This window comes from Centroberyx gerrardi, chromosome 1, assembly GCF_048128805.1.
Source record: "Centroberyx gerrardi isolate f3 chromosome 1, fCenGer3.hap1.cur.20231027, whole genome shotgun sequence".
Lineage (NCBI taxonomy): Eukaryota > Metazoa > Chordata > Actinopteri > Beryciformes > Berycidae > Centroberyx > Centroberyx gerrardi.
In genome coordinates, this window is record NC_135997.1 from 8,001,616 (window position 1) to 8,021,615 (window position 20,000).

The following is a 20,000-nucleotide window of genomic DNA, read 5'->3' on the forward strand; positions in this document are numbered from 1 at the left end:
AGAGAGAGGGAAAGTTGTTTTGACCATCAGACCTCTCTGACCTGAGCCTCAGCTCTCTGGAGGCAGAGTAGAATTACACAGAGTAAAATATGGACACAAACCTGGGCTATTTTAGTTTTGTAGTCGGCAATAGATTTTATGATTCTTTTTTTTGTTTAAAGTTTTTTTTTTGTTTCAGTTATTTTTTAGGCAGTGTTTGTACTTTTCAGTTTAATCACTTTTTTTTTTTTTTTTTCAATCTCTTCGTTTTACTTAAGTATTTACTTTATATACTGTAATTTCAGCTTCAGTCACGGCCAGGACGAGTGTGTCCAAGATAACTTCATATGTCCAATTTTAAACAAGCAATGCACAAGTATACATTGTTGGAGAATTACCTTGTAATGCTCATGCATGTAACAGTATGCGTCACTGTATTGATGGTACAGAGAGTAGATGGATGCCTTATTCCTTTCTACAGGGTTTTCCCACCATATTCCACCATAATTTTGGCTTTGTCTAAAAAAGTCAAAACAAAAACTATTCTTGATTATCTTATTTCAGGTTTAAATTGTAGTCTCAGTATAATTAATTATAATTATATTGGTGATTATAATTATAATAACAAATAACCATTATTATAATAAGGCACATATGGTATTATTATGGTATTATTACAGATTTCTTTGATTTAGATTAGCTCATTTGTAATGCAGCTTCCTTCCTATTATATTCTCACATGCAAGTCACATGTGAACGGCTGGTACCGGATCACATATTTACAAAGGTATCTCTGTGTTTGGCGTGTGTATGTGTGTGCGCGCGCGTCTGTGTGTGGATTCTGTGCGTATGTGCACGTAACACGTGTCTCTGTTTGTGTGTGTGTTGTGTGTGTGTGCATATTCATCCACGTTTGTGTGTGTGTATGCCTGCATGTTACGCAGGGAGGCAATCAGCAGACTGTGTGAGAGGACATCAGGAGCCAAGACGGCAGTAAAACATAAAAGGGTAAGTCATACACACACACACACACACACACATAATCAACACACACATGACTAAAATGACAGTGATTTTGTCATTACCAGCCTCTACACAAGGGCCTGTCTGCTGTTCTGGGTCAGAGCAACCTGCAGTTTTCTGGCAGCAGGATCATCCTCACCGTCTCCACTGACAGCGTGACTCTGACCACCGCCGCCTCCTTACAGGTGACACGCAAATAATAACTGTTGATCTGTCACTATTCATTACTCAATTCAATTCAATTCACTTTATTTGTCCCCGAGGGGCAATTGCAGAGGCACGTAGAGTAGTACAATTTACAAGAAACAATTATCAATTAACAAGAAACAAAAAAAAAAAGAAAAAACATACAGTGCAACAGTGCTGATTTAGAGGTATGCATTGTATGGCATACAGTGCAAAAATAAGCTATACCCATTATGATACTAATATAATACTAATAGTAGTGCAATAATAGTACAGTGCAATATACTGAGGCCTTTTTCTCTCTTACTCTTTCCCCAGACGATCGCCCACCACCCCATGCAGTCCATTTCGTTCGCCTCGGGAGGAGACCCAGTATGTTCGTTGCCTCAAACGTTTCACATGCACAAACACGTTCACGGGCAGACAGAGAGACATGTGCACTAACACACACACACACACACACACACACACACACACACACACATAGACACACTGTGTAATTTGATTTAGGTTGATTACCGCTCGGTTGGCTGCCATTATTGGGGGGTTGAGTTATTTCCCACCTCCCACCACAACTCTTCCTCCTCCTATACTTTGATTAGTGATGCACGGATCAGCCATGTAGTCCGCCACACCCAGCGGCATTTCCTCTCCGCTGCAACTGCATGACTTTAGGGGACGATGAACCCATAAACCCCTCCCAAAAAAACAAAAAAAACAAAAACAAAGAATATATTATTTGCTTTTTTAACTATAACCAACTGCTTGCTGGATAGGCTTCCACTGTTCTCTCAGAGGCCTAACAATAGATGTCTATAAGCGACTGGAAAAACATGAAATACTTTCTTACTTTACATGCACCAAAGCCAGTATATGCTTTCATTGGCTTTTACACTTCAACAATTCTGTTTCAAACAAATTACACTATGTATTTTCCTTCCTTTCCCCCCCCAATATTTCCACTTGACAGAATTTAGGCTATTCATCCTGCGTTTGATTTTGCTATAGCCTACAGGTCTGCAGTGAATAGAGGAGCGATCACTGTAAACAATCAATGTTACTCTGTAAATGTCAGAGCGTGCGTCTGGACAGCCAGCAGGACATGACAGTTATTGGCTGCTGTCTAGGTTGAGCACCGCTTAATAAACTGCTTCACCAACAAAAACTGATATTTATGTCTTGGTGAGAGTCCATGATCCCACCATCGCTGCTCAAACAAACAGTGAATTAAACACACTGTAAGATTTTACTGCTATTTTGATCCTGGAAGGCAAAGACGGGGGTGAACAGGCGAGTAGTTTCTTTTTTAGAGCACAACACTGGTGAAGGTATGCGGACGGAATGGCAGTTTGCTGTTTAATTTATTTAATCTTAATTAATTCAATTAATTTAATCTAGTGCGCCTTAAGTTAGAGCTCAGTTGGCCCGGACACATGGAGGATAGGGGGAAAATTTACCATCAATCTCCCATTGAGGCCGTGTTGTGATGCACATTTTGCTGACTCTGCTCTTGCATTAGTATCAGAGAACCATAGATAGAATTTAATACACAGATTATCATAGCCTTTACACAAGGGTGATGATTAAGTGGAAATGTCTACTGTGTTTTCGCAATATTAAACTCCCTGCCACCCAACAGTCCTCAATCAAAAGGATGATTACAGATCCTAAACCCACTGGATCCACACAAAGACCCCCTCACACACACACACACACACGCACACACACACACAGGCACGCACACACACACCTTTAAATCATGCTCTTTTGTTTCTTTTCTCTGAATCTGTTTATAGGACATGGCAGATTACATCGCTTATGTTGCCAAGGACCCAGTCAACCAGAGAGGTACGGGTTACAGTTGTCTGTTTTGTCACATAACACAATTCAATCTCTAAATTCAATCAAAGAAAATGGAACATTTTGTTTATCACTATCAGAAGTTTGTCATTATCAAAAATGATGACAAATGTAGAGAGTAGACCAGACTGGCTGGCTTCACTGTGTAGGCAGCAGGGTTGAGGCCAGTTCATGAATGGACTCGTCAATTCCAATTCAACTGAGGAACTGGAATCGAATTGGAATTTCAAAAAGTTGGATTTAATTCAGTGAAATTTTTTTTGTTTTTTCTTATATTTTTCCACATATCTGAGATTACACATAGTATTATATATTATCAATACTGAATATCATAAAATGTTAAAGGGACCTTTCACGTTCTATTTGTTGCATCGTAATACATACATTATGATTGAATGCATTTGATTTGATTAACTGTTACTTTTATTTGATTCATGATGTTTGATTAATAATGTTTAGCAAGTCAAGACAAACTCTTGTGGAATTTCATGGAATTCAATTCTGTTTTCTGTCATTCCAATTCAATTCCAATTCTGTTTCCTTAGAACTGGGTGTGATTCCAACTCAATTCATGAATGGCCCAAACCCTGGTGGCACATGACCTTTCACTGTTAGGATGGACAAAACATCTCTCTCTCTCTCTCTCTCTCTCTTCTCTCTCTCTCTCTCTCTCTCTCTCTCTCTCTCTCTCTCTCAGCGTGTCACATCCTGGAGTGTTCTCAGGGTCGGGCCAGTGAGGTCATCAACAGCATCGGTCAGGCCTTCGAGACTCGTTTCCGCCAACTTCTCAGCCACGCCCCTTCTGTCCTCCCCCCCGTTCCCAGGTCGGCCTCCTGTCAGGTTTACCTCATGGGCGTAGATTTTGGGGGAGACAGGGGTATCTCTGATTTTGCCCTCAAATGCATATACTGGATTTTAACTTTTTGAACCACAGCTGAGTTTCGCCGAACCACATTTTGTGGTCGGCTTTGGTCACAAGCTCAAACACCAATTCCCCTTTAAAAGTAAATGGAGCCTTTTGCCTAGTTGTTTGAACCTCCTTTTAATGCATTTTCACAACAAATTAGACTGCCATGTTTCATATTTAGATTCATTTTCACCCTTTGGATCGGGAGTTCGGTTTAGCAAAGTCTCAATGTCCAATAATTTCCTCACTCTTGCTCATACCTGCATATTTTTCTCATGTAAATGTACATCATTAGTTTCAATCTGGCTGATGAAGTGAGAGAGAACAGAGTTGCATTTATGCCTCTACAATACCCATAATATGGCTAGGGTTTGATTCAGAGTGTGTTCTCCCCAAAGTTGAAACAAAACCTATGCCCTTGGCTTGTTTTTCTTGATGTGTGTGTGTGTGTGTGTGTTTATATTTAGTGCCCTCAGGCTTAGGCTCAGCGCTCAAGTTTATTCTGTGAAGGATTTCAAAGGAGTCCATGCTTTTTGTTTTATCCTGTGTCTGAACTACAGAGTGAAGAACGTAGTGTTTGTATGTCTATGTGTGTGTGTGTGTGTGTGTGTGTGTGTGTGTACTGTACTGCACGTATACATGCACGTGATGCAGAGAGCTGCCATGTCTCAGCTCTTCCACAGGGACGGCAGTATAAGCTGAATGTCTGGTTATGGACTGTGTGCAGGTCAGCAGTGAGAATCAGCGACTGGAGCCCAGAGGAAACCATGAAGGACCATAAAGACAAGGAGGACGGTGAAGTCAATGAGCAGCACGACTACTACAACGAGATCCCCGGAAAGACGCCCCCTCCTGGTGGAATAGAGGACATGCGGATCGCAAGGGGGGCAAATGAACAGGATGCTGGGATACAAAGGGTATGAGTTAAATGTATCTTCCAAACGCACCCTCTGTTTAGTCAATATGAGCAAATGGCATTAGGTTGATATCTGCTAGCATAACATCATTCAATTCAGAAGTCAGATGAAGTGAAGTGAGTGAAGTGAATCCTTGGGTGTGTGTGTGTGTGTGTATATATATACTGTATTGTAGCCCACCTAAGCTATTATTTATTGACTCCGTTCTAGTGTTAAAAATGTGTAACTTTTTCTGATGCTTTGTGTGATAATTCAGTAGTGGGCCATGTGTGTTGTGCTGTGCTGGTTCTTATCTGACGGGTGGATGATTCAAAATGGATTTAAAAAATAAATTCATGAATTATCATCGACACACACACACACAGGCGTACATGCATATGCAAACATTGGCACACAGGCAGGCGTGCGCGCACGCACACACACACACACACACACACACACACACACACACAGATCTCAGTCTTGTGTGTATGACTCATCTGTTCTTGTTGCAGATCTGTTCCTCTGAGCCTGTTTCGCTGTATGAGAACTGCTCCATCACAGAAGAGACTCCAGCTCCACCTGCAGGTAAAAATCATCAATACACTGCCATTCCAATCTGAAACGTGTGTCTTTGTCTATGTGTGTGTGTGTGTGTGTGTGTGTGTGTGTGTGTGTGAGAGAGAGAGAGAGAGAGAGAGAGAGAGAGAGAGAATGAGTGATTGTTCTGACCATCTGATCTCAAATATGCCCACGAGGTTTTTGAACAGAAGTGTGTGAGTGTGTGTGTGTTTTGGTATAATATTCTTCCTCTACCATACTCTATCTCTCTCCATCAGACACAGTGGGATCTGAGATCAGTGCTGAACAGTGCGACTCCCAGCCTCTCTCTGAGCGACTGATCCAGGATCTGATCAAGGAGGAAGGCTGGTTCCACGGCAGGTGGATAATCACGATCACTGTAACATTTCTGTCAATCAATAACCGGCCTTGGCTGTCCGTCAGCCTTGGTGTTGCCGCTGTGCGACTCTCTCTCCCTTCCTCATCGATGTTGTTTCTTCCATCCCAGGTTAGGCAGAGAGCAGGCGGAGTCGCTCCTCTCCTGCAGCGGGGATTTCCTGGTCAGGGAGAGCAGCTCTGCCTCCGGACAGTATGTACTGAGTGGCATGGAGGGAGCCACTGTGAGGCACCTGCTGCTGGTTGATCCTCATGGACAGGTAAACATGTGGGGTTTGTGCTCTTGGGGTTGGGGTGAAATTCATGAATGAACTCATCAGTCCAATTCAACTGAGGAACTGGAATTGGAATTGAAAACACAATTTAATTCAATGAAATTCTGTGAAATTCCATGTTTTACCTTATATCTTACCACATATCTGAGATTGCATGTAGTGTAATATATTATCAATACTGAATATCATAAAATGTTTAAGGTGCCTTTCAGGTGGTATTTGATGCATAACATAATTGTAACACATACATTGTGATCGAATGCATTTGATTTGTTTAACTGTCTTTTATTTGATTCATAATATTTGATTCATAATGTTTGGCAAGTCAAGACAACCTCTCTTAGAAATGGAATTCAATTCTGTTTGCTGTCATTCCAATTTAATTCCAATTCCAACTCCAGGAATTGAATTGGAATTTCGCCATGCGTTCTCAATTCAACTCATGAAAGGCCCCAACCCTGGTGCTCTTGTACTCACGCATGAGCAGGAGACGGGCTGCCGGCCTAAATGTTAATGCTCGTTTTATGTGTTTGTGTGTGATCAGGTGCGGACTCGTGATCAGGTGTTTCTGAGCGTTGGTCACCTGGTGCGTTTCCACATGGAGAGCCAGACGCCCATCGTTTCTGGGAACAGTGAGCTGTGCCTGAGACAGCCCATCCTGCAGAGACACTGACACACACACACACACACACACACACACACACACACACACATACATAAGTATAGCCTGTAGGCTTAGGTTAGGCTCCAGCAGTGGTCCTCAACATTTTTGGTGCTGAGGCATAATTTGCCCAGGTAACAAAATTCCAAACCATGCAAAATTATTGGCTGCCTGAGAAGGTTTTGTAAACAAGTGGGCCATCAATTCCAATGAACTGCTAAACCTGGCCCAAACTGCTTTAACTTGGTTTGACAATATTGTATTATTTGCTCATTAACGTAAATAATAAACATGGTGAATTTGGTTTGACTTTGATTTTCTTAACATTTGAACAAAATCTCAAGTCACATCTCTCCCCCTGTTGAGGACCACTGGCCTGCAGGACGCCCTCTCTCTCTCTCAGGCTGTATTTGCTGGTGTTTACTCAAAGTCGAAGCACAATTACAGGTGTGAGGGGGAAATGATGGAGGTGATTGCAGATTTACAGAACGATTTTTGCCACATGCTGAATTTGATAGATGTTCATTCATTTTGATTGGTTATTCTTTTGCATCCTAATTTCCCATGTTTGGTTTTTCAAAATGACTTGCTACAATGTGAATGACTCATCTAAATGCTCTTTGTAACCAGAATCTACAGATTGAAGTACACTGTTTATTTATTCCCTCTTAGGTGCTGGGCAGCTTGTTCTCAGATAAGCTCTCAAATATGCAAATAGCAGCATTTTGTTCCTAATAAAATATAATACAATACCTCCTCAGTGTGTCATCGGGTGAAAGGATCCATTTCTGATCTCACAAGTCTCCCACCACACAAACACACATAACTTCTTCTTCTTCTTCTTTGGCAATCTCATTTAAATGCAGAGAGACAGACAGAGAAAAAGATAACACATCACAATATATTAAGAGTATATTTACTTTTGAGAAGTTGTTTGCAGATTGTGAAAATGGTTTTGTAATTACACTTTGGTGTCAGTGTGACCAAGGACATCCGGAGCCAAGCCAGTCTACAGAGTAAGGTGTTCGGGGAGACATGCACACACACATGCGCACATATAATGAATAAACACAATATTACAATGACAGTGATTTTGTCATTACCAGCCTCTAAGGGACCATCTGCTGTTCTGGGTCAGAGCAACCTGCAGTTTTCTGGCAGCAGGATCATCCTCACCGTCTCCACTGACAACGTCGGCCGCCTCCTTACAGGTGACACGTTCACCTCTCTCACGATGCCAATAAAGACTTCTAAATCATCCACTGCTACATGACTGCATGACCTGGAGATAGCGTGTCTCTGTCCTTGTTTGATATGGGGATTGATCGCAGCATGACTCATCGAGGCTCAGGTCATGACCGTTACACATGGATCTCTGGTCATTATGGCCTTTGAGACAGATTAAAACAACATAGATCAAAATATTAAAATAATGACTGTAATGGAGGTGACTGACTTTATTGAGATAAAGACATTACCCGGGTCCTTGGTTCTGGCTCCAGTCTGAAGACCTACACCTGTAACTCGTCATTGTGGAATACACTCTTCCATGTTCCACACAAACAATTCATACGATAAAAACATGGAAACAACCATAGATCCATACAGTTAGCCGATATTTTCTCTACAACACTGTCTCTGTCCAGCTGTCTTACATGCTCTGCATACAATGTTGACTGCAGTGCCACTTACAACTCTCTACAGGAATAAAACAATACAGGCAGAGCATCATTTTATTTTATATTTTATTTTATTATTTAATAGGAATATTGAGGGAGGAAAAGTTAGGGTGTGTGGGGGGAAGGTGGGTTTAAAATTTGTGTGTGTGTGTGTGTGTGTGTGTGGGGATGGTGGGTTGTAAACATGTATTAGGGTGTAGGGTAAGGGTGTGTTGGAAAATGATAAATGTGCACATTTACAGGCATGTGTGCACATTTACAAAAGTTTGTAAGTTTGTGTGGGAGAGCACAGGTGTCAATGTGCTCAGGTAATTCAGGAAAAGTCAAATGTTGGAGTCATTGTTGTGGGGGACTCCATGTTCTCCTGTTCCTCCTCCTTTTTCTCCATTTTCCTTCCTTTTTTGGGGTCAGGAGCTTAATGAATCTTCAGTGCAGTTTTTGCTCTCCAGAATCTCCCACCTCTGCCTCTCTGGTGTTACAGTTGAGGGCCTCATTCTCCATGTCGCAGACCTTGAGCTTCATGGCCTGCTCCTCCATTTCTTGGAGGAGCCCCTCCTTCTCCTCCTCCTCTGTCTTGAGCTTGACGGTAAGCTCTGTGCTTAAGGCCTTCTCTGCGCCGAGCCTTTTCAGCTCCTCAGTTTTTTGGTCCAGTGTCTTCAGCAGCTTGGTCTCCAGGTTGCTCAAGGCCTTCTGATTCTGGAGCATTTTCAGCTCCTCCATTTGTTTCTGGTGTGCCTCCTCCATCTCACAGGCCATGTTCTTCATCGTGGTTGCTGTGGAGCTTTTCTTTAAGCCTGTCCATTTTTCAGAGGAGGACCTCCTTCTCCTCCTGCTCAGCCTTAAGCTTAGCAGCCTGCTTGCGTGAGGAGAAGGCCATCTGTTTCTGAAGAAGTTGGAGTTCCTCCATTTTCTGAAGGAGGACCTCCTTCTCCTTCCACTCAGCCTTAAGCTCAGTGGCCTGGTGACATGTGGAGAGGCCCATCTGTTTCTGGCAAGGTCTGAGTTCCTCTATTTTTCGGTGGAGGACCTCCTTCTCCTTCTGCTCTGCCTTAAGCTTCTCCAGTGCGGCGACGGCCTTCTTTTCCTGGAGACATCTGAGTTCCTCCATTTGTTGGAGGATGGACTCCTTCTCCTTCTGCTCTGCCTTAAGCTTAGCAGCGAGCTCGCGTGTGTAGAAGGCCATCTTTCTCTTGAACTGCTCCATTACTTGGCAAAGGCCCTTAGTCTCCAACTCACAGGCCTCAAGCTTGATGGGCTGCAGCTCCTTTTCCTGACGAAGGGCCTTCATGACCTCACAGGCCTCAAGCTTGATGGCCTGCGCCTCCTTTTCCTGATGAAGAGCCTCCTTCATGACCTCACAGGCCTTGAACTTGATCACCTGCTCCTCCATGTCTTGGCGGAGGGCTTCCTTTTCGGCCTTGCAGGCCTTGAGCTTCCTAAGGCCTGGCTGTGGTCTTCTGGCTCCTCCATGTCTTAAGGAGGGCTTCCCTCTCTGTGAAGAGATCTGCCGATAATAGTCTGGCTCTTTTCTCTGTTTTCTGATTTCCAATTGGTTGAGAAAAGTTGAATGCAAAGATTCCAAAGATTCCAAAGATGCCGATGTTTTCTGGTTGTATTGTTTGATAAATCCTTGCTAACATAACGTGTTGAGTATGTGAATATAGTAAATGTTTGCTTTTATAAATAGCTGCAAACACAATTTACAGTGAAATTATCATACTGTCTCATCATGCCCATCTACCCAGCCCGCTGTCTGCAGCATCTGTCACATCACAAAAGAAAGACAGAATTAAAAAAGAAATAATATGCTATCATGTCGCCTGGTTTTCAGAAGAGAAAAGAAAGAAAGGAAAGGGAGGAGAAGAAAACACACTTTTTTTTTTACTGGTCCATGATAACTAGTTTTCAGAGGCTACACAGCAACAGATGAAGGTGAGCTTGTGATGGGACTTTATTTTTAACAATAGAAAGGATGAAAAATGTTTTTTATTCTCCTCATAACTTATCGTCTTGTTCATGTGTTTTATCTGCTTCTGAATCTTTTCATGTAACGCTAGCTAGGCCAGTTATACGCTTACATTAAAATGATTTTGGTGAAACATATAAAAGCTTGCTCTTGATTGGTATTTCAGTCATTTTCTGCTGTGTGTGTATTTTTAATCCTTAAATATGGCCAGCAAAATTATAGGCAAAGATCAGAGACAACTGTCTAGTAGGCTATATAACGATCAGACCAGGCCGGATCGCTTATTAGGTTTTATTTTCAAGATTTTTTCCGGTGAGTTTCTTTCCTGAATTGTTAGCTAGCAAAGCCAAAAGGTTAGCTGAGGTTCATCGGCAAGTAACGTTGTTTCCCTCTGGAAATATTAACAGAACATTGTCATAAATGGTTACAATTCATACTGTGACGCCAATAAAACTGTATCAATTTGTAATTACGATTCGCTGCTACTTCATTTTCCATGCTGTTATTTATGCTATTATAGTGTTTTTGAATGCTCTTTTTAATTCTATTGTTGATATTGGATGCTTTCTCTTACTTCTCTTACTTTTCTAACCAGCATTAAATGTTTGGTAATTTTCTTTTATCATGATTGAGGTAATGTAATTGATCTTAGCAGACTCATCAGTGTTTCCTATTGTATGCTGATAAAACATTCTGAAACTTCTGGACTTCCAGTAATATTATTTTCTTACAGTTCTGATGTTTTGAGCCACAAGATGGTGCTGTCATTCTTTACAAGGGACCTTTCCCCTGCAGCATACACATCTGTATACTAACACAAGCTTAAATAGAGTAACATGATTGCTCTCTGCCTCGATTTCTAAAGTTCTGGATTCATTTTTGTGCTAATAACATTGCCACATGATGTGATATCTTGAAATTGTAATTTTAAACCATATGCCAATACGGTTATGTTGCTCAGAACACAGAAAGCTCTAAACTACAATGATATACTGCAATTCCTTGGTTATTTAAATGCCCTTTAAAACAGCTGCACGTTTGGAGGAAGGACTGGTAGTAAACAGCCAATACACTGCGACCCTTTTCCCCCGGTTTTCAGCAGCCTGTCACTTGGAGATTCTGGTGAAGTCAGAGATGACTGTGTGCCGAAAGTATGCTGTTGACTGTTTTGGGGCTGTGGCCCTCGTCCTCCTCTGAGAGAGGCTTGGAGGGTCTCACCCACATTAATCACCCTCAGCACTGCGCAGCTTGTCAGATTGGGTCCAGGGAACCACTGGCAGATGATGGGGAAAGAAGGAGCTATGCTAAGGGAAGATAAACACTGATAGCGTATCTACAGTGAAACCAAACTGTAAACCTTTCTGTTCAGATAATCCCGTCAGATCTAATCTACGAAACTCTCATGCCTCTTCGGTTTCCCACAATCCTCATCTTTTGGGATGTTACCGTGCGAGAGCTTCTCTGGTGACAGATTTGTTAAAATAAACAAGGTTTGATGGGAACATGCTTGAAATGTTGTCTCTGCTCTTTCCTATGCACACTATGCACACATTAAATATGCTAATAATATCTGTATCTTATCTGATTCAGACAGTCCATGACCCTACAGACAGAATAGTGATCAAAAATGTTTTCTCGCCATATCAAGATGCACAAATAACTATCCTCTCTTAACATGAAACCTATCATGAGTGGTGAAAATAAGTGATTTTCAACTTAGCGCAGTTATTTTTCTTGCCTCTCTTCCCTCCCTCTGGATATTCTCTGAGTCACACGGACCTCGCCCAAAACAACTCACTAAGAACAACAATGACCTAGTGTGTGATGCCATTCTTTTAGACGTGCGAGGCCTGCTGATGGTCATGTGTTGTCAAACCTGTGAGGTCACTGTTTGACCTTTGACCCCTCATTAAGCTCCGAGCAGCAGTTGGCAACCTGACGGGTGTTACTGTATAGACAGTGTTGGGAGGATTACTTCAGAAATGTAATCTGGGCTGTTTATTGATCGCTCGCCTTTAAAAAGTAATCGGTCACTGACGAGTGAAAATGGAAAGTAAGCAATTGCTGGTTACTGTTTAGATTACTTTCACAAGTCGTTGTGTCTATGAACTCAATATGTCCAGTTTGAAAAAATACATAACCAAAATATCCCACTGAGCACTTGACATGATTTAAACATCGTGTCTCTGCTTTAGCTCTCATATCGCCCAGGATCTTTTTGGCTATGTATAGCCCAGTTTTATACCAATCAGTAAATGCATTATTACATATTTAAACAATGCATAAACAGCTGCAAATATTAAAAAATATGCACCAGTGAAGTCCAAATGTACAAAATAATGCTTTATTTTTATCATATGCCCCAGAGGTCTTAGTCTAAAACAAGAGCAGCACTGTTCTTTTTGATTTAATATGAATGTTGGCAATAATAAGTTCACATAAGCTGAAGGAGGTCACTGTCATTATTTCTCTAACCATGGTGCTTAACTGTGTTTCACACCCAGTAAAGCTGCCAGTAGAGTCTGTGCTCACTGCCAGCATGACTTTCAACTGTTCATCTCATCAAGTCAGTTAGGGCAGCTGAACTGACACTATGATATCTATTTTTTCATATTATTTCATATCTATTTTTCTGATTTTTTACATATTTTGGACCATATTACAACAGGATTAAGAACACTTATTTCCAATGTGTTTTGGTCTTTAATAGATAACCATGGCACAAATAAAGTAAATTTGTACATTATGTAACAGTAATTGTGATCCAGATAAAACACAAACACACACAAACATACACACACACACACACACACACACACACACACAGTACATAAGGAGCATAATAATAATAAGAACTTCCGATAAAGAAAAACTTAATTGACGAGATTCATCATTGCCGATAACACATCATGAATGTATCATGACGCTGATGTTTTCACTTCCACCTCACAATAGGCCTCCTAAGACACTGAGACGGGCTCTGAGTGTTCAGGGCAAACATCATTTGGTCACAAGGGTAATTACTGGAGGCTCTGTGAGAAATTAAATGTCTGCAGCTGAAGCTACACACTCTACCTTAATCATTGCAGCCATGTGTTGTGCGTGCATGTGTTTGCATTCCTCGAACCCAGATAGTGCCACCCTCTGATAGGTAATGATATAGATATATTCCTCACTCTTTAGTTCAGACGCAGAGGATGAAACGACAAGCATGGACTCCTTTGAATTCCTTTACAGAATAAACTTGAGTGCTGATGAGCCCGAGGGCACTAAATATAAACACACACACACACAGACATACAAACACACACGCACACACACAAATATGCTCGTGACAAAGCGTTCCCAGACCCCGAAGCGCCTGAAAGGAACAATTAAAGTCATAAAAAGTGCCCAGAGTACAAGAGCGTGAAATTGTTCCTCATTTCAATGTTATCAGAGTCACACAGAGTTCAGATCTGGGAGGAAGCAAAACAAGCCTCGGCCACTGTCGGGCCGTGTTGCCGCAGTTGCTGGCATGCCAAAATCTACATGTATGTAGAGAGGCGAGAGAAAGTCACGTGAGGTTCGCAAATAAAAAACGCACACCGACAAACAGATGAGCTGGTTTTGTGCCTGGTTCTGTTCCCTGTTTCCACAAGTCAGGAACCAGTGAGGGCATGCTGTGGAGAGGAGCAAGCCAAGAGTTTCTGTTAACTGAGTATACAGTAGGTTACTGTTGGCCAGCGTCAATGCAGATCAGTGTGTGTGTGTGTGTGTGTGTGTGTGTGTGTAACCTCTTCAGGGTTTGTCTTATTCCACAGCAGTGTTATACTAAAGCATTTGTCTCCCTCCGGTTCCAGACCCCAGCCCTCCACCCTGGCTTAGCATGGCGGCTTGTCCCTGGAGCTTTTGTGGGTGTGTGGACTGTTAGGGGTGGATCACACACACACACACACACACGCACACACACACACACACACACACACACACACACACACACACACACACACACACACACGCACACACACATGTCCAAAATACCGTGTCCTTGAGCGCAATATCCCTAGAGTTCTTTCACCTCTTCCAAAAAACAATACGTCTTCCCAGCCTCCATCTTTCCACTCTCTCTTTATCACTGCCCCTTTGGAAACTAGGTCAATTTCAGTTCTTATTCGGCTAGCTGCTGTGTGCACGTGTGAGTGTGTGTGTGTGTGTGTGAGTGTGTGTGTCCGTGTGTGTGCGTGTGTGTGCGTGTATGTTCATGTTCACTTACCAACCGTGCTTATCTGCCACTTGGCTGAAGAACTTCCTTGAAAATGTTTGTGTTTTCATGCTCTGGACCGGTGGATTGGAATTGACTGTGTGTGTGTGTGTGTGTATGTGTGTGTGTTTGTATGTGTGTGTGTGTGTGACACGATGTTGATGAGGGGGTGGGGGATTCCAGGATTCTTGTGCGAGGCAGACAGATGTGGGAGACTCAAATCAAAACTTCTCTGTTGGCCAACTTCAAAAGGCGACTATTCCTCCAATGTTGTTCTCTTTTGCTCTCCATTCCTCTGCCGTTCCCTCATGCTTTGGCCAGCGGCGCACACTTCTCCCTTGGATTTCAGGCAAAGGCTGAGATCAAAACTTGGATTCTAGCAAACGCCGGGAGGGATGAGTCAGTGAATCATTGTCATGCCAGACTCTCCCTCAGTTCTGCGCTCTCCTTCCCATCATCCCTACCTTTTCATCTGTCTTTGTGGACAATCCCTCTCTCTGTCACTCTGCCCAAACCTTCGCTCTCCCTTTTTTCTAGAGGCAGTCTGTGTATTTATGCTGCTCGAATAGATGGCATAACATGAGTAGCACACTCAACTCAATGCTGGAGTACATTTGTATATTTCTCTATGCGTCTATTTGCATGGAGTGTGTTTATGGGTTTCTACATCTGTGCTGAGTGTCTCTTACAGATGGTAGTGGTGAACCCCTGGCGGGAAAACTCAACAGGGAATGTTTTCCATCCCTAAGATGGTCAGATTTGTGTGGGGGACACCAACTCTGCGTAAATCACATGTTGAGGGTAGATAAGTGGGCGGGTAGACCGGGCTGGATGGACGACTCCAGCCAAAAATACTAACCACTGTGCCCCAGAGGGGACAGACCCTGAATGAATCTGCATGCGTGTGTGTGTATTAGGCTATAAGTGCGTGCATTAATATGTGTGTGTGTCATTGTTGTTATGTGTGCATCTGTCTAGTATACACTGCATGTACAAAATATTAGGGGCATCTTCCTGATATTATTGAGCTGCAGCCCCTTTTTGCACAATCCAAGTCTTGATTGTCTCAAAGCTTAAAAATCCTTCTCTAACTCGTCTGCTTCTCTTTATATCTTTATCTTTTTGATTGGAATAGATTTAATAAGGGAAATCAATAATGAATAATGGCTTTTACCTGGATTCACCTCATCAGTGTACTTCATGAAAATAATAATAACAAACTGTATTTATATAGCAGCTTTCTTAAACAAGATCCTTTACAAAATAAAAACAAAATATAATAGTAAAACAAACATGCAATAGAATATAATACAATAGTAAAAATTAAAAGAGAAGCAAAGGCAACAACAACAGATGACTAAGTGTCCCAAACATCTTGTACAGTCAGTGTATCTGCATGTGTGTAAAACAGTCTTCATACCTGTATGTGTATGCACTCCTGGGTGCTCCCACATGTTTGTACATCGTACAGATTCAAGTGTGTTTATTGCTCCCGTGGATGCAGATTCATGGTGATGATGATGATTACAGCGAGGGGATGGATGTGCATCCGGAAGTCAACAGTGCTCTCTCTCACTTCTGTTTCTCGTGGGCCGATCGAGGGGGAAGATGGAGCCGCAAGAAGGCTTTTCTGCCTTCATGGGGGTCGTTCCGAGACGATGTCCTGTTTTCTTATCCGAGGACGAAGTCAGAGGCAGAGCCTGGCTAAATAACATCCAGGGTGAGAACGCCGGTCATTAAACTCCTCTCCCAGGACACTCAGAGAGATGACTCATATTGTCCTCCCCGTGGTCCTCTCCTCCTCGTCACTGTTGTTTAAAGAGGCATCCACGCTGTGCCGGGACTTCACCAATTACAGCGCCGCGTGATGCAAAACAATCTACGTTGTTCGTTTGGGGAAATAAGTTTTGAAGGGAAATGAGTTCACGCAGTGCCTATGAACACATGCAGGAAATGATCCTTTTGCAGCCGAAGAGAGATTCCTCACAGTTACATTGTGGTTGTGTTTGATTTTGGTGCTTGGGCGCTGCGCTGTGTATGTGCGGTGTGTGTTACTGAAGGAGACCATATGTGATAACAGACGGCCAAGCCCAAACAGATGATAGAATTCCATTATTGCATTATTCTCATGACAAAAACGATGGCGGCCAAACTCCCCCAACAATTCACAAGCAACCCTGTTACACACACACACACACACACACACACACACACATACAGAGAGAGAGAGAGAGAGAAAGAGAGAGAGAAATAGAGAGAGAGAGAGACTCATTTCTGCTTCAGCTCATTTTCTTGAAATATTTCACATGAATATTGGCAGCAGTTATGCTGCAGAAGACAAAAGGAAATGAACCGTGGCTGGTGGAGCCAAAGACAACACACAGTGTGAGAAAGTCTCGCTACAGTTACTGCTCTCAGCACAGCCAGAGACAATCTCAATCTACGCTATTAAAAACTGCCTTGGGGGATATATGGAGCACATAGGCAAGAGAACGCACTGGCGATACGCTGTAGGAGGGAGGGGGATAATTGTGACGTAGCAGGAGAGAGGAGTGTTTTTGTTTTGGTGGACATTAAATCACCAAACAAGTAAAATATGGAATGTGTTGTTGTGTCATGAATTTACCATCATTTTATATTGCGAGTGATATTAAAATGTGTGAAGTTCTGAAGACCACAATCTGTTGGTATGCAAATACTGCACAGCTCAAATCTGTCTAAAAGATTGACTTCTTTCATTGTTTAGCTAATATAACACAGAAGTGCAATAGCAAAAGAATCAGGCTTGGTCTCTTGTGGATAAAATTAGCAGTATTTCAACTTCAACTTCACGATTTAACACAAAAACCTCATGTCACCTCTTTTTCCCCTCCTTCCTTCCTTCCTTCCTAAAAACTAAAAACCTCTCACTGTGTAATGCTTCCGTTCTCCTAACTCTCCCCTTCAAAACAAAAGCTATTCTTAAGCAGCAGTGCCATCATGCCTTACACCAACCTCTATTTCAATCTTGCTATTTTAGGCTTTTTTTTTGGTTCAGCCATTTCAGGACAGAGCGCAGAGTAAACATTCCCTGAAATGAAACCCACGCTCAGTTACCAACAGTAGGGAGAGTAAATGAGGGAAGGATGGGTTGAGACACAGGGGAGAAGGGGGGGTGGGGGGTGGGGGGGCAGCAAGGGGAGGTGTCTAACTATAAATGACAGCTATTCTGTGTCAAGCAGGAGCAGAGGGCAGCCCTGCTCTGCTTGGCATCATTTTTACACACTACACTACATCTTGTTGATGAGAACCATGACTTCAAGCCAAACAAGCAACAAGCCTGCAGTACAACACTCAGCACAAAGCTCTGACGTCATCACTCTAACAATATGGTGCGTGTATGATTGTGTGTGTGTGTGTGTGTTGTACGTGTGCGTGCGTGTGTTTGTTTTTAGTGGTGGTATCTCTGTATGTTTATGCAACATGTCATTTTCATATTCATATGGACTGCAATTATGTAGCCCAGATGGCTGTGTACTAGCCGATACCTCAGATCAGCACTAATGATGCAGGACAGACGCATTTACTGAACTGAACCATGCAGTACACACACACACACACACACACACACAGAGAGAGAGAGAGAGAGAGAGAGAGAGAGAGAGAGCTATCAAGTAAAGAAAAAATCTGACAAAATACAGACTTGGAAACCATAATCTAGCAATTGAAAAAGGCAGACACTTCAGAACATGGCTACCTAAAGACCAGAAAAATGGCAGCATTGTAAACTCATGGAATTACAGACAGAAACACACTTTCTACTTTCATACCCAAAGTATAACCACATAAAGGCACTTTCTACCCCAAATTTCAAGAAATATTTCCTAATTTTACCACCCTGTCAGGAAAAGAAAAGTTATCAACAGTATTGGGTGAGGATGAAAGGTCTATGATGTTGGCTGCTAAATATGTCACATCAGAGAGAGGCTATAGGCCATGCTATTCTTTGTTATGTTGTACAATATGTAAATATGCAATATTCGGAGCTACAAGAATTAATATGATTGATTCATGAATTGATGTTGAATGATCCTGTCATTTTATTTAGAGTTGACTGGTTCATGTTCTCAGTGCATCCGTATTCAATATTGTTTGCGCAATTGTGACCACAATATTCATTGCAAATGCTTTGGCAACACTTATTGTTTTGTTGTGTCAATAAAGCCTACACTGCAAAAAATCTCCATCTTAACAAGTCATCTATTATTGTGTCCTAAAATCGTAACTTTCTTAAAACAATGCAAATCAACTTGTTTCAAGAATTTTGTAGAATCAAGTGTCATTTTCCTGATAGTTGTGCAGTGATCTGCCCTTTTCTGGCTTGTTTCAAGATATTGACCATCATTTCTAGAACATTCTAGATTTGAAGGTTGAATATGAGACTAAATGCCTTGTTAAGATGGACGTTTTTGCAGTGTATTTGAATTTGAATTTGAGAGAGAGAGAGAGAGAGAGAGAGAGAGAGAGAGAGAGAGAGAGAGAGAGAGCACCATTGCATATACTTTTGCAACATGCTGTAGACAGGCAACAGAAGGAAAGTTTGCAGTAGGAAAGATGTGGAAAGCAGTGTGTTGATGCCCAGTCACCAGTGTTTCTCTGTGCAGAAGCAGAAGAGAGAGCAGTCTCCGACTCCCATCGCCCGCCAGCCTCTAACACTCCAACACGCCCCAAACCACTCTGCACTCCAGAGCCCAGCGTTTCACCCCCATCTCAGCCCCTCACACCCAGGTCACGCTTATGTTGCAGAAGTTGATCTCAGCTCCGCTCTGCTCTCACAGAGAGCGCCCGGGCTCCAAGTCGAGCTGGGAGGGGCTCTCTTACTGTCAAAACAATCCACTCCAATCAACGGTGGCCACTGCTGCTCTCTGCCTCTCCCCCAGACTCGCTCGCTCCTCGCCCCAAGACCTTTCTCCTCTCCTCCAGACCTCCTTCTCCTCTCCCAGTGTCCTCCCTTTAGTCTTTTTGACACCGCTGCTAGTAAATTACATTTTACATTTTTAATTGATGTTCTTATCCAGAGAAACTTACAGGCAGTGCAATAGTAGAATAAGTTTAAATTCCTGTATCACCAAAATTATAAGCAACCATTACTATAGAGTGCAGGGACAAGGGCCTTAGTGCACTTAATAATATTCCTGGTACAACAGAATAGTAGAGAGTCGTACTAGGAAATTAACTAAAATAAAAGGACAGGAAAGGATTTTTGAAGGCAATCTGAGTGAGTAGAGGAGAGGGGAAAGTTTCAGTGGGGTGAAGGTGATGTGTCGTATTTGTATTTTTTCAGCGTACAGTGGAAGAAGAGCATCGACTTCTCTGTTCCGACTGGAGT

General features: G+C 42.4%; 1 protein-coding gene across 1 annotated transcript in view; it reads left to right on the plus strand.

The window, feature by feature from the left end:
- LOC139913464 (SHC-transforming protein 1-like) overlaps positions 1-7,389 on the plus strand; it is a 10,036-nt gene extending 2,647 nt beyond the window's left edge. Inside the window, exons 4-13 of the mRNA XM_071901485.2 lie at positions 924-987; positions 1,068-1,187; positions 1,507-1,560; positions 2,985-3,036; positions 3,746-3,872; positions 4,683-4,872; positions 5,367-5,439; positions 5,691-5,793; positions 5,921-6,068; positions 6,628-7,389. Of these exons, the coding sequence (XP_071757586.2) occupies positions 924-987; positions 1,068-1,187; positions 1,507-1,560; positions 2,985-3,036; positions 3,746-3,872; positions 4,683-4,872; positions 5,367-5,439; positions 5,691-5,793; positions 5,921-6,068; positions 6,628-6,756 (1,060 nt within the window). The 3' untranslated portion in view covers positions 6,757-7,389. The remainder of the gene's footprint in view (positions 1-923; positions 988-1,067; positions 1,188-1,506; positions 1,561-2,984; positions 3,037-3,745; positions 3,873-4,682; positions 4,873-5,366; positions 5,440-5,690; positions 5,794-5,920; positions 6,069-6,627) is intronic.
- The last annotated feature ends 12,611 nt before the right edge of the window (positions 7,390-20,000 follow it).